Genomic DNA, 14,480 nt, shown 5'->3' on the forward strand with positions numbered 1-14,480 from the left:
GTCCACGTGCCCTTGCTTCTGCAAATTTTAGTTATTGATCCCATTGCAACGAAGTTCACTATGGTTAAATGAATTAAGGCTTGAAACTCAAATTTTACTGACACCTTGTTTTACTTTTCAAAATCTTCTTTCTGTTCATAGCTTAAACTCAAGTTTTTTGTTTTGCCATAGCCTTTTGACTTTACTAAATGTAGACATAGAAGTTCTGAGCATTAATATTCAAGATGTTTACCTTATCTTCTTTTCTTTCCACCCTTTTTACAGTTGAATTTGAAATTCTTCTGGTGGCTGTTTCAAAGTGCAATAACTGGTATACATTCACACACAGAGAACATGCATATGGACAGAATTCATTTCACATAGTTATGATCATTTATTGACAGCAAACACATTATTGCAGGTCCAAAATCTTTTGATGTAAAAGATGCCTCACAGAACCCGTCCAATGACAGCGCTCTTGGTTTTCACTGGACTCAATTTTGTTTTGGTCTCAACCATCACTCCAGTTTATGATTTCGTGTGTTTCCTTCCCTATTGGGAAAGAAGGGTTCGTATTCTCATGTTTCTTCTATAACTATAATACATATTCCTCTCCTTGCAGATGAATAATCTATTGTTTGTATAAGAAAATGTTATTGTTGGCAGCTTCTCTTCTATGTTGTTCTAAAAGAAGTTCCAGTTGGCATGTTTTATATGAATGAATAACACTCAATTCTTCTCCTCAAGAAAATGTTATCTATCCATTGTTTAGTGTGATAAGCATGGTATTTCAGCCAAAAATTCCAGGTTTTTGCTCAGTAATAAACACATTGAGGTGGATCTTGAAGGAGTATGCACTATATTTTTTTTTTTAGAAATGAAAAGTAGAATAGTAGTATTAGTATGAGCACCGGGGGTGCAAATGAACATGTACAATTATTTACAGCTTAGTTCTCCATTCCAGTAATCTTCCTATAAGTCTCAAAAGAAACCGGAGGATGACTCGTAAGCAAAAAATTAAGGGTACTAAACCATTTATTCTTCAGTACATCAAAATCATTAGTGTCATCAAGACCCTCAAAGGCCCTACTGTTCCTAACTTTCCGCACAGTCCACAAACATGGTATGACAAACCGGAATATGCACTATATTCTCTTTAGTAAATGTCATCTGTCCGTTGTTTAGTATGACAAACATGGTATATTCAGCCAAAAAAACTGCAGGGTTTTGCTTAGTAATAAATTCATTGAGTTGAAACTAAAAAGATCATGTACGTATGTTATAGTGCTATTAGTTTTTATCTTGTTGGCTTGTTAGCAGTGAACTGTCCATTTTTCTGTTTTGATTGTTAGCATGGTTAATTAGACTTTCATGGAACTGAAATGAAGAATCTGAAATGATAAATAGACGTTCTTCATCGATTTGCAAACAATTGCTTATTATGTGTAGGTTGGTTTTAACTGTTTTTCTAAGTACATGATTCAAATTGGAAATGAAGAGTAGGTTGTTTTTCCTGTTAACCGAAGCTAATAAGTGGGGTGGGACTCATGCACTCAAATCTTTCTAGTATTAACTACTATGCATATATTACTTATTTCTAGGTTGAAAAAATCAAATGAGGCTCTTTATAGGGCGAGGTCCATCAATAACATAGCACTTCTAAAAAGAGTTCTAGGAAGATTGTAGATGAAGTATGAGCAGTTCCATATACATGAAGCGTGATGTGGAGGCAACAAACTTTTTATTTCCTTTTTAAGTTGTATTTGTCTCAAGTCTGTTTAATTCTCATTTTTTTTTTCCTAAATCTCAATTATTTGATTTATAGAATCTAGTTACGATTTATATACTTGATTCATATTAAATCAACTGGGCTAGTATCTCTAATCTAAAGTAGTGGGTTTGAATTATCACTTGTCAAGAAGGAATCACATAAGTACCCAACTTGAATTGGACATAAAAATGATTTAGAATTAGAATGTTATTTTCTTTCAAAATTTCATCTCACTTGTATTGCACTGTCATTTTCTTTCAAAATTCATCTTACTTGTATTGTATTGTCATTCATATTCCATTGAATTTGAATCAAACTCAATCTTAGGGTAATTCTCTAATTTTGATAACTAACTAGTCTTTACTATTGTAATTTTTTTCTTGAAATAAAAAGTGTATGATATATATTGATATCAGCACCAAGGGGGTGCCCACTCATGTATAAAAATTTACAAATCAATCAAGGTGTCAATAAAGTTCCCAAAATCCTTCATCTATTGAAGAGAATGACCTAGTAACAAAAAACTAAGGGTTTAAAACCATCAATTATTGAGTAAATCAAAACCATCAACATCATCAACCCCATCAAAAGCCTTTTGGTTCCTCTCCTTCCATACAATCCAAAAGATAGTAAGCGGTATTAGCCCCGCTTGTTTTCTTCTTCCTCCCATACCCTTTGACGCCCAAATTTCATCTCTCATTGAACTTGTCATTACTCGTCAACACCTAATAGACTATAAACCAGAGTCCAGAGCTTGTAGACCATAGAACACCAGAGTAGAACATGGTTGCAAGTCTCCTCAGCCGAAATTACTATTATAATTTATTGGACTGTATTTGTACATAATTTTTCTTTTGGTGGAGAAAAAGGTTCTAACTGTACTAAAGATTTTTTAGTCTTTTAAACTGTTTTCTTCTGCAATTTTTTGAATTGTAAATTACCATGACCGCAATATGTATGGAATAGATCTTTTCAGATCCCAGTAACTACTGTGTTGAATTCAGATCCGTTTACTTATCATACACACGTGTCATTATCCAGAGTGCGGCTTTACTTGCCCAGTTACAGTACATTTGATGTCAATTATATATACAATCTTCTTGTGGTTAGCTGACGAGGTACTACACATCTCCTTTTCTAAAGCTAACTAATCAATTTTCCGATATTGGATTTGTTTCAGAGAGAAAGGCTTCATCTGGAACGTGAAGCTGCTTTGGCAAAGGGTTCAAGGTCTTCATAAGAATGTGTTTGAAAACAGATCTACTGGATGATCAGTTCTGTTATTTCAGTATATCTTCAATGGTAAAGATTAAAGATAATATATGTTAAGTGGATTCTGCGCAGATACTTGAATATACAACTAACAAAAAACTACTAATAAGATCCAAAAGAATTGTTAGTGCTAAAAGTATGCATTAAGCAGACAGATCTTTCAAGTGAATTTCAGCAACAGCATGTTAGTTGGAAAAACCAAGCACACAAAGCCCAGTTTTCTCTTATCTGCCTCTTATTTGTCTAAGTTTCTGATTCCTTCCACAAAACCAAAGACTTCTTCCGTACCTCTGATTCAAACCATAATACCCCTACCACAGCCATGCTACCCAAGTATTTCTCTGGATTCTGTCACCTACACAAAGTTGATCCAGTCCTCTTCCAAATCAGGGTCTTCAATCCTTGGCAGGCTTGCTCATGCCCACATTGTCAAGAGTTCCTTTCAACCATGTCTGTTCTTGCTAAACAACCTTCTTAATATGTACTGTAAGTGTGGAGAAATGGAGTTTGCTCACCATTTGTTTGATAGGATGCCTAAGCAGAATGTGGTTTCATTTAATTCTTTAATATCTGGGTATGCCCAGAAGGGATTCCATGATCATGTTATGAATGTTTTTGCTGAAGCAAGACTTGCTGGTTTAAAGCTCGACAAGTTCACTTTTGCTGGTGCCTTAAGTGTGTGTGTTCAATCTGGTGACATTGAGTTGGGTAAGTTGATTCATGGATTAGTTATTGTATATGGATTAGCTAAGCAAGTTTTCTTAACGAATTTGCTGATTGATATGTACAGTAGATGTGGACATATTGACCAGGCTAGGTGCTTGTTTGAGAGATCTGATGAATTGGACCATGTTTCTTGGAATTCTTTGATTGCGGCTTTCGTTAGAATTGGTGAAAATGAAGAAATGTTGAGGCTGCTGGTTCAAATGAATCAGCGTGGACTGAGTTTGAATACTTACACCATAGGCAGTGCCTTAAAGGCATGTTCTACAAATTCTTGTTATGACTCAATCCAATATGGAATGATTCTTCACGGGTGCGTGATCAAACTTGGAATGGAACTGGATGTTGTTGTTGGGACTGCATTGCTTGACATGTATGCAAAGAAGGTGAATTTGAATGATGCAATCAAGATTTTCGAACTAATGCCTACCCACAATGTTATTATGTACAATGCCATGATATCTGGGTTTCTCCAAACAGACCCTTTTGATGATGAATGTGCAAGTAAAGCCTTTTACCTTTTTTTGGAAATGCAACGGCGGGGTATGAATCCCTCAGGCTTTACATTCTCAAGCATACTCAAAGCATGCAATGCCATTGAAGCTTTCATGTGGGGAATGCAGATTCACGCTCAAATTTGCAAGAACAACTTCCAGTCTGATGAGTTTATTGCAAGTGCACTTATTGGGTTATACTCTTCATTTGGGTCATTTGGAGATGGCATCAAATGCTTTAATTCAACTCCCAAGCAAGATATTGCCTTGTGGACATCGATGATTGCTAGTCATATACAACATGGGCAGTATGAGAGTGCACTTTCTCTGTTTCATGAATTCCTGGCATCTACAAAGAAACCAGATGAGTTCATAATATCTAGTATATTTGGTGCTTGTGCATCTTTAGCTGCAGCAAGATCTGGGGAGCAGGTCCAAGGATATGCGATAAAAAGTGGCATAGAGAAGTTTAGGGTTGTGCAGAACTCACAGATCTGCATGTATGCAAAGTCAGGAGATATTGTTTCTGCTAACATGACCTTCAAAGAGGCAGAGAATCCTGATGTGGTGACATGGTCCATGATAATCTGTGGTAATGCACATTATGGATTTGGTAAGGATGCTTTGAACCTCTTCAGGCTGATGAGCACATTTCAGGTTGCACCGAATGATATTACGTTCCTCGGTCTTCTTACTGCTTGTAGTCATGGTGGCCTTGTAGATAAAGGACTAGAATACTTCGAAAGCATGGAGAAAGATTATGGCATTGGAAGTAGTGTGAAGCACTGTGCTTGTGTTGTTGACATGCTTGCTCGTGCTGGCAGGCTGGCAGATGCCGAAAATTTCATTCTGAGATCAGGTTTTGAGAGTAGTCCTGTAATGTGGCGAGCTTTGTTGAGTGCTTGCAGGGCTCATAAAGATACAGTAACTGGGAAACGTGTTGCGGAGAAAGTGATTGAGCTTGAACCCGAGGCTGCTGCATCTTATGTACTCCTCTACAACATCTACATTGATGCTGGAATGGAGCAAGCAGCAACAGAAGTTAGAGAGCTGATGAAATTTCGACACATTAAAAAGGAACCTGGTCTAAGTTGGATCGAAGTGGGAAACAAAGTTCATTCTTTTGTGGCAGGTGATAGATCTCATCCAATGGGCCACTTAATTGATGAGAGGCTACTAGAGATGTTAGAGAAGATTAAAGAAATAGATTATAATGATAAGACTGTCGCCTCAAGTGCATCTGAAACTGAAACAAAGCTAAAGGTCAAGTCGGTGGAAAACTACCACAGTGAACTGTTAGCTGTGACTTTTGGGATAATCAGTTCACCAAAGTTAGCTCCGCTGAGGGTAATGAAGAACTTGAGGGTCTGTCCTGATTGCCACTTGATGATGAAGTTCATTTCAGTGGTGGAGAAGAGAGAAATCGTTCTGAGAGATCCAATTCGGTTTCATCATTTTAGGGAAGGCTGTTGTTCTTGTAAAGATTATTGGTAATTTTATTTGTAACTCATAATTTTACATAACATAAGTTCTGGTACAAGGGAATATGTAGACTTGAACTTGCTTTTGTTCAATTTTGAGGAAAAATCAGACAATAAAAATGAAGCCTTGGAACTATTCTTGGTTGACATTAATGTTTGCATTGTTTTAGTTGCTGTTATTATTTTTTTTGCTTCCTTGCAGATGCTCTCTAATCTAAATTGACTAGTAAGCAGCGCCAAAAAAGACTTTGGGTTCTGAGTATTAGTCAAGAAGAGAACTGGCATCATGTTCTGCAATTTTTGAAATTTTTAGCATTTTGATTACAGTATGTTGATGTTTAATGTCAAATGTTAATTCACCTCCCTGTGTGTTAATTTCTAAAACAGTATTAATGCTGCTAGGTGTGATGATAATGACGACAATGGCAACTATGTGGTGAAAATTGGTGGCAGCATTTTTGATCTCCTTCCCTTAACTGGAGTTTTTGTATCAGGAAAATTGCCATCATTATCAACCAGATCTTCAACCAAACCTTCCTCCGTTACTTCAATGGGGTATGTTACAAGGTGCACCCCTTCCATGTCAACAACTTCTTCTCCACTGTAAATTTTCCACATTTTTTGTCCAATGGATCGTATTCTATGCACACATTCCAGGCTTTGAGGCATGTAAAATGATGCTTCAATTAGTCCAGCATGCTCATACCAGAGTGTCATACGGTAAGCATGTACATCACCAGAGCTTATGGTTTTGATTTCATGATCATTATCAGTTTTGAGCTGGTAACATCCTATTGCAATTTCAGTGTCCCGTTGCCCGTCCATGGATCGTTGGTTTATGTTGGCTGATCCGATTAGAAGGTATTCATCATCCACTGAGAAATAATATGAAAGGAAGATACTTTTAAATAATTAATGAAACTAAATATTTATGCTGATAGAAAATGTATATTCAGTTATTTGCTTAACACAGAAATTGACATACCGATCATTAGCTTGGAGTGGACATATACCATAAACCTTCTGTGCTTCTGGGCATTCCAGTACTGTGTCAAGGGGTGAGGAGAACATGGAGGCACATATTCTCCTTTGTTCTCTTCTTCCCTATTTGCGAGGCAGAAAAAGTTCAAATAATCTTGTGGATGACCTGCCTCACCACTCTCTTTAATGGCTTCACCGATGAGCTTATACATCATTGACATTGTTTCCCTTGTCCAGTGCAGTATATCTTGGACTGATTCACTTTCAGGCACTCCTTCAGGCCACATAGGTATCAATATATACACTGCAAACCTCTCTTTTGACTTGATCTTGTTCGCTACTTTGAGTGCAATTTCTACAGGGATCAAGTTTCTGCATCCGCAATGCCTGTCCTTCTCCCATAAATGGCATCCTCCAATGAAATATTGGTTCTCAATGTAGATGAACTTCTCAGCCCTCCTTATTGCTTCTACATAAGCTTGATGGATGCTTCGTTCCACGCTTAAGTTTTTCACCATCTTGATCGTTGACACGTGGTCTATTGATCGAAACACTTGCACTTTCCAATTCCTTTCATTGGATGTAGTTGAAGGAAATGCTTGTTGTGCAAGATTTTGAGTGATACTTGTAGAGACAAGCAAAGAAGGGTCACATTGTTTTGTCCATCTTTGCTCAAAATTGGCCAATACATCCCAAGCAGCTTCGCCTGTTATACAGGCATGACAATCGTGCCATGGCTCTCTTGGCCCTCCTTTTTTCAGGCTAGATCCTGCAATATTTGTCTGATAGAAATCGTAGCAGTGGGATTCTGTGTTAAGTGTCTGGAACAAGGAATGCTTCTCTGTATCATAGCGGCCATCACAAAGATCTAGTCCACCAACAAAGCTCATGATCTCTCTTTCAGCTGCAGATTCATGTGCTCTTGTGTCCACAGATATCGTCTTCTGGTGGTGAGCAAATACAGTGGGGAATTTGTTGTGTAATCTTGGGCATAACTTGCATATAACTTTGGTATTTTTGAAGTAAGCGAAGGCATCTTCATCATGTGTTCTCATCAGCCCTTTGTTCTTTATTATTGGCAAAGATGTTTCGTCGTTCCAAAGCATGATTCTCACAGCTACTCCTTCCTCAGCTTTCCTCTTCAATAGTTCACCGATCTTGATACCTCTTGCATGACGGATATCTGATTCAGGATCACGAACCTGCTCAAGAACACAAGAACCATATTTGTACTCTCTAATTGTTACGATATAATATTATATATGTATATAGATAGTGTGCACTTTTGTGCAATCAAATGTTCATACCAAAACCATCTTGGGATTGAAAGACCAGCCTGCAATATAAACCAAATGCCTTGCATCCTCTATTGCTGTGTACACATCCTCCCATAGCTTTCTTGGAGACCCACAAAGGGGAACTGGAGGCTGGAATGTTGGGCTATGATGGGCATCATGATATAGCATAACACGACAATTGGATCGCTGAGGGAATGTATTACCAATCCTTAGTCCATGAAATTGTCCGCTGCTGAGTAATCTGCCCCAGCCTGGCTCAGTTTCTGCTGGTTTGAACCATAACATGAACCTCAGCTTGAGCTCCAGGTTCAGTTTACCATTTTCCATTAAGAGAGGGAAGGAATCATTAATCAAACTAGCCTGGGTTAGTATCTGTTGTGCCTGGATTTGGAACTTTCCCAAGATGGAGCATTTTGTTTCCAGAGTAATGGTGATATTTGTACGGGATGGATGTGCACAGAGGATCTGGAAGGTCTGGTTCCAGACCCGGTCACGTTCGTGGCTTGTTTTCGCTACCTTCTTGTTGTCTATTTTGATGGTCACACATGCAGGCTTCCCAGTCCAGAGCATACACTGCAATCAATACATATTAATTGTTGAAGAAGCTCGAATTTGTGCATGGTATATGTCTATATTTATATATAGATATAAGAGATGAAATGGGGACGGTCCATATTAGTGATTTATTTACATGATATGGGGTACCAAATGGGATGATAAAGGCACATGGTCCTGCAAAATAGGGTATATACACCCAGATGGAAGGTACTTACATCGAGTGGAAATGAAGGTGCATAAGGTGTTGCATCAAAGATGGATATTTCAAGTGTTCCGTGAAGGAACTTTTGATTACTCCCCTCCATCTCTAAAAAGTTCTCCAAGCTAGAGAAGCAGACAAATACAGAATCTAAAACTAAGTTGGGTCTTGAAACTTAAGATTTTGTCATGTTCATCCACAGTCTGATATGATATATATATATATATATATACATATATATATCTATGTACATACATATAAAGGTAGGTTGGATTGGTAGTTTCAGTTGAATAAGCAATGAAAACTTGGAATGCAAATGAGCGGTTTCCAGTTTAGAGAAACTTGTAAAATTTTCTATCCTAATCTTAGAGGCAACACTAAAAGAGCTACTGCCACAATTTTTAACTTCAAGCTTAAGTGTCTTAAAATTCAAATCATTCTCTTCTCTGAACTATATATATATATATATATATGTATACACACATATGTATATATGTGCAAATCCATTCTGTTCTATTTAAAGCCATTTAATCATTTTCATCCAAAAAAATTTACAGTAAACAAAGAATTTTATATCTTACAAATTCGATAATTGAATACTTAAAACTGCATAACTATTAGAAAATCACTAAATATAACGCTATCTAACTATCATGATTTATTTAGAAGTAACTAATTCACGGAGGCGGTTAGAGCATTACAGGAAAAACTACAACGAATCCGGGTATTTAGAATTACGAAGGTGTAGTCGAAGTGCATATCGTGTTTTCTGACTTGTGTTTCTTGACAACTATCTAACATTGGGTGTATCGAGATTTAAAAATATTTTATGATAAACGTACGAGAAAATTCTCTTTAAATTTATCCAAAATCGTTGAAATTCATTTATTTTTTTTGGGAATGACTTGTTTTGAATTTGACGTATTTCATGTAACACGATCATACGGTGTTCGAATAAAGATTAACCTAAATCTAACACGAGATACATTTAAGACGTCCATATATACACGGAGGTGTACAATATTTTGGGTTCATGCAAAAGAAATGAAATTATCCAAATTTGTGAAGCATTATGCATAATGGGATTGCTTGATAAATAATAATATATCCATCATCCACAAAATTCTCCTGCAAAATTGTGACGTGGCGAAATCTAAGTGGCTGTCACCGTCGAAAAGTCCCCCAGCCAATAACAGAGCGCCACTTGTGCACGAGACGCATATGTCCGTTTGAGAGGAAAGCGATGCCTTTGCACAACTTTTTGGAGGGACCCTTAGCAACATGCCACGTGGGAGGAGGTGACAAGGTTTGGTGGCACTTCGCATGTCGCTTTATCACCGCCGTCCCCGAGTGAAGCGCTGGACGCGAACTTTATCCCCTTGGAAATGTCGGCCTCCTTATTTTTCTCTTATTAATTTTATTATTTCAATCCACGTCGACATCCACGTCAGCCCGTCCCGTCACTCCTTGATTGTGTTATATTTATTATTAAATACTTTTAAAAAAATATAAATTTAATTTCTATATTTCAATGTGATTAAAAAATTCGAAGATATAAAGTTAAAGTTATAATTATATATAATATTAAAACAATTAAATCTTAAAAATTGATGAGGAATTAAATAAAATAATTAATCAAATACTAAAATTTTCCCGTCTTACTCTTCAATGAATAAATATAAACTATTTTCTAATTTCTAATATATTACCGTAATGATATTAATAGTTAATATTTCTCGTGCAAACTAGTTTTACGAAACAGAAAAATATACCAAAAAAAAAATGTGATCATCGTGCTATAAATATCTACGAGGAGAATCTCGGGAAGAAGACAAAATTTCTTATAAAGTACAATATGAAAAATATATTTGATAGAGCGGAGTAATTCTTTTTAAAGCATATTATGGGCAATCGTGGATTCAACAATTGAGGTAATAAATCTAATTTTTCAACGCATAACAAACGTCTCTCACTAGTTCGTTATCAATAGATACATATTTAGAAGGTCAACTACAGAACAAAGTCTTAAATAAGTAGATCTATTTTCTCTTCATCTTTTTATTTTGTATACAAAAATATTATCAAGAATTCTAAATAACACCGAGGAGAAAAATGATATTCACAGCGTATAACGAGAAATTACCCCATAAATTTGTTTGAAAAACTATATCAAATCAGATTTAAGTAATTTAGATATGATAAACTCATATCAAAAACGTTATCTCTAACTTCATTAACGTTGTAACAAAAGATGTGGTATTTTTAGAATTGATTTATTACGGAAGTATTTGGATATAATGTCTCTGATAATATATAATTTGACATATAAAAATATTAAAATATTCAGAAGTGAAAAGAGTAAAAAAAAGTAAAAAAATTTTTCCCTCAACTATAATTATCAATTCTCCAAATATGGTAAAATTAAAAAGCACGAAATCGTAATGGATAAACTAATTAAAATAAATATACAACAAATATATAATAACACTTGTAGTATTCTTTTTCAAGCCTAATTGATTTTGGGCATCATATCTCAAAAAGAATGAAAAAAGAATAAAATAAAATAAATAAGGAACTAAAAATACATTATATATATATATATATATTGAAAAAAGAGGTAGCGGAATTGGGCATGACCCTCCTCGTAGAGTTCTTGTGGTAACTAAATCCCATCTTTTTAAAAAATAATAATAATATTACGAACAAGGGAGACGATAATAATAATATCAGTAATAATAGTAGTAGTAATAATAATAATAAAATAGGCTATTAGTAGAAGATAAAATTATAGAGAAATTTATTTTTAATATATTAGTTTTCATTTTACAAACGATTCGTGCTTATATAGTTGATTTTTAGGTCAGTTATTAATTTTTCGTTTGTCAAGAATGTAAGTTCGATTTTTATTTATTATAAAAATAAATAAATATATTTTGTTGTACTAAAAAGATACCAATGTCTAATGTTTCAAAATGTTATCGTTGAATTAAATAAAATATTTTAGGTATTTTGCGAATTGAAATTTAGGCGACATCTTTTCGTAGTTAAATAAAATATTATTGTTTTAAGTAATGTTCGTGTATACGAAAAAAAAGCTAAAAAATATAGTGAATTTTATAATTTAATTTAAATTTTATAAATATTTTCAATTAATTTTATTTATTATTTATGTATTCAACTTGTAAATCCCAAAAGAAAATCAATTCCAAAAATTTAAAAAATAAAAATAAAATTAAAAAGTAGGAATAATTAAATGAATAATTAAATAAAAAATTATAAACCATGTGCAACACCAGAAGAAATGGACCTCACAGTCACCTTATAAGAACCTCCTCCTTCTCCCTCCATACTTCTTTCTCTTCTTCTCCAAGACAACCCCCCACGTCTACTTTCTTCCAAAACCCTCAAATCCTTTCTTCTCCGATCTCCTTACCGAAAAGTCAAATCAACCCTTCATGACAAACTATGGAACAATTCCGACATCGTCTTCTGCAACTCCGATCGCCAACATGGAGTACTTATCACGAGCTAAGGACCGGATAAAGTCCGGCCTCGGCACCCGGCGTCCGTGGAAACTCATGTTCGACTACCGCTCCGTTAGTTTACCCCGCGGCATCTCCGACGCCCTTATCAGAATCAAAACCAACGCGGTGTATTTCCGCATGAACTACGCGATAACGGCACTATTTGTTCTGTTCCTAAGCCTTTTATGGCACCCGGTGTCGCTGATAGTGTTTGTAGTGATGATGGCGGCCTGGCTTTTCCTGTACTTCCTTCGAGACGAGCCGTTGGCGGTGTTTGGGAAGACGATCGACGATCGCGCCGTGCTGATCGTTCTAGGCGTGGTTACGATCGTGCTGCTGCTTTTAACTCACGCGACGTTGAATATATTGGTGTCGGTGGCGATAGGGTTGGTTATAGTGACGGTTCATGCGGCGTTGAGGAAGACTGATGATTTGTTCGTGGATGAGGAAGCTGCTCGCGGGCTGATGACCGGTGTGGTTGCCGCTTCATCTTCTTCTTCCTCTTAATTAGTTTAATATTTTTTTTTTACTGTCTGAATTATATGTATGATTTATTTATTGTTCGGTATGATTTTTTTTTCTTCTTGAAATTTCTGGGTTTTGTTCTTGTTTTTCTAACACTGTTGTTGAAATGGGTATGGTATTTTCTGGACTGAATTGAATTTTTTGTTCATGGAACATTAATTTTATATGATTTCCATTGTTGGAATCATCATCGTCTTTGAAGGAGAGCTTCCCACGTGATTTACAAACAGAAGGGTTGTATCAGCTTTTCAATAATGATTCGTGTAGCTCCTTTTATGACCTACTGTAAAAGTTGGTGCACTTACCATGTCTCCAAATGAATATATACAGATACATACATATACATATACATATGTTCTTTTCTTTTTACCAACTTACAGGTGGGTATATTAGTAGAAGACAAGTACATTTATAGGATAGGTAAGGACAACGCAGATTGTTGGAGAATCCGGACCAACCTTGACATTGTCATTGCATTAAATGTCACAACTCTATTGTATGGGAATTAAAAGGTGTAATGATCCAATTAGATGTGTATGTGAATATGATAACAGAAGTTTACCCCAATAAATAAAACATGTGCAAATGTCCAAACTCTCGAAGGGGCACCAAAAAAGAATGTGATCGGAGAACTCTGCAACTCTCTAAACCCATTGCTCGAAATTGTTACTGTAACGATCCCGAAAATTTCAAAAAAAATAAATTATAAATTTAGCGCAGAAACGAAACAAATAGTTATGATCTATATTTCTTATGCAATAATTGAAAGTACTGAGTAGAATTTACGGATATAACTCTTTCAAAAAAAATAACTAATAACCAAATAAATAAATTAAAGGTAAACAAACTGAACGTTTTACTCGCAACCCTCTTGCGGATCGGGCTTGGATCCTGATCCTCTTGATATGAAATGAGTAATGAAAGAGTGAGCTATACTAGTTCAGTAAAAATATCGCGTTACTCACCGACACAGAAATGAATGTTGGTAGAAATCACAAAAACAACTAATGGAGTTCTTAATTTAGCAAATTCGTTTATCATAAGTAAAATCATTTACCGGATACTTACCGTAGCGAGATTTACAAAGACAGCCTATAGAGTCAATAATATAACACATGTCATAATTTCACATGCAATCAGTTGGAACAATAATTTTTCTTTTTATCAGCCTGGTGGTATTCATAGGGGTCCATAGGGATATCCCCCACTACGCGTGAACCCTTTCATTTAACATTTTTAATTAACGGATCGTCCTCGTACCCGTCCGGTATGAGCGCTAAATTTCCAAACCTCAATATCTTATCCGGTATAAGGGCTGAAACGGGCCGTCCTCATATCTCGTCCGGTATGAGCGTCAAATTATCAAATCTCGATACTCTGTCTAATACGAGACAACGTTCACGGTAGGGTTCCCTATGCACCCAGTTCGTCCACCATCTCTCAAGATATCTAGTAAGACTGTCATTTCATCCATTTACTTAATCAAACAATTTTCAATTTACCTTTCGTTTCCAGTTTCCTAATTCAACCGTAATCACATAAAACAAACAAAACATGCATCAAAGGAATACAATCGCATCTCAGTTCTCAGTTTAACTATAATCACATAAGGCAAACAATACATGCATTCAAAATTATAAAATCAATCAATCAGGTATTATCATGCATTCAAACT

General features: G+C 35.7%; 4 protein-coding genes across 4 annotated transcripts; 3 read left to right on the top strand and 1 right to left on the bottom strand.

Moving 5' to 3' along the window:
• Nucleotides 1–424: 424 nt before the first annotated feature.
• On the top strand, nt 425–2,990 carry LOC110808941 (uncharacterized). The gene is made up of 2 exons (XM_088219007.1): nt 425–547; nt 2,931–2,990. The coding sequence occupies exons 1-2, from the start codon at nt 425–427 to the stop codon at nt 2,988–2,990; spliced, it is 183 nt and encodes a 60-aa protein (XP_088075133.1).
• A 214-nt stretch (nt 2,991–3,204) lies between these two features.
• On the top strand, nt 3,205–5,856 carry LOC148266560 (Tetratricopeptide repeat (TPR)-like superfamily protein). Its single transcript, XM_088219005.1, has one exon. The coding sequence runs from the start codon at nt 3,205–3,207 to the stop codon at nt 5,731–5,733; it is 2,529 nt and encodes an 842-aa protein (XP_088075131.1). The 3' UTR covers nt 5,734–5,856.
• Nucleotides 5,857–5,982: 126 nt separating this feature from the next.
• Nucleotides 5,983–8,938, bottom strand: PLDEPSILON (phospholipase D alpha 4). The gene is made up of 4 exons (XM_088219006.1): nt 8,773–8,938; nt 8,009–8,572; nt 6,706–7,903; nt 5,983–6,595 (listed from the first exon to the last, which is right to left on the bottom strand). Exons 1-4 carry the CDS (start codon nt 8,860–8,862, stop codon nt 6,150–6,152), a joined length of 2,298 nt encoding a protein of 765 aa, XP_088075132.1. The 5' UTR covers nt 8,863–8,938; the 3' UTR covers nt 5,983–6,149.
• Nucleotides 8,939–12,061: 3,123 nt separating this feature from the next.
• On the top strand, nt 12,062–12,989 carry LOC110808922 (PRA1 family protein F3-like). The gene has a single exon (XM_022034561.2). It carries the CDS (start codon nt 12,212–12,214, stop codon nt 12,785–12,787), a length of 576 nt encoding a protein of 191 aa, XP_021890253.2. The 5' UTR covers nt 12,062–12,211; the 3' UTR covers nt 12,788–12,989.
• Nucleotides 12,990–14,480: the final 1,491 nt, after the last annotated feature.

The sequence above is a fragment of the Carica papaya genome, chromosome 4 (assembly GCF_054855325.1).
Source record: "Carica papaya isolate Zhongbai chromosome 4, ASM5485532v1, whole genome shotgun sequence".
Lineage (NCBI taxonomy): Eukaryota > Viridiplantae > Streptophyta > Magnoliopsida > Brassicales > Caricaceae > Carica > Carica papaya.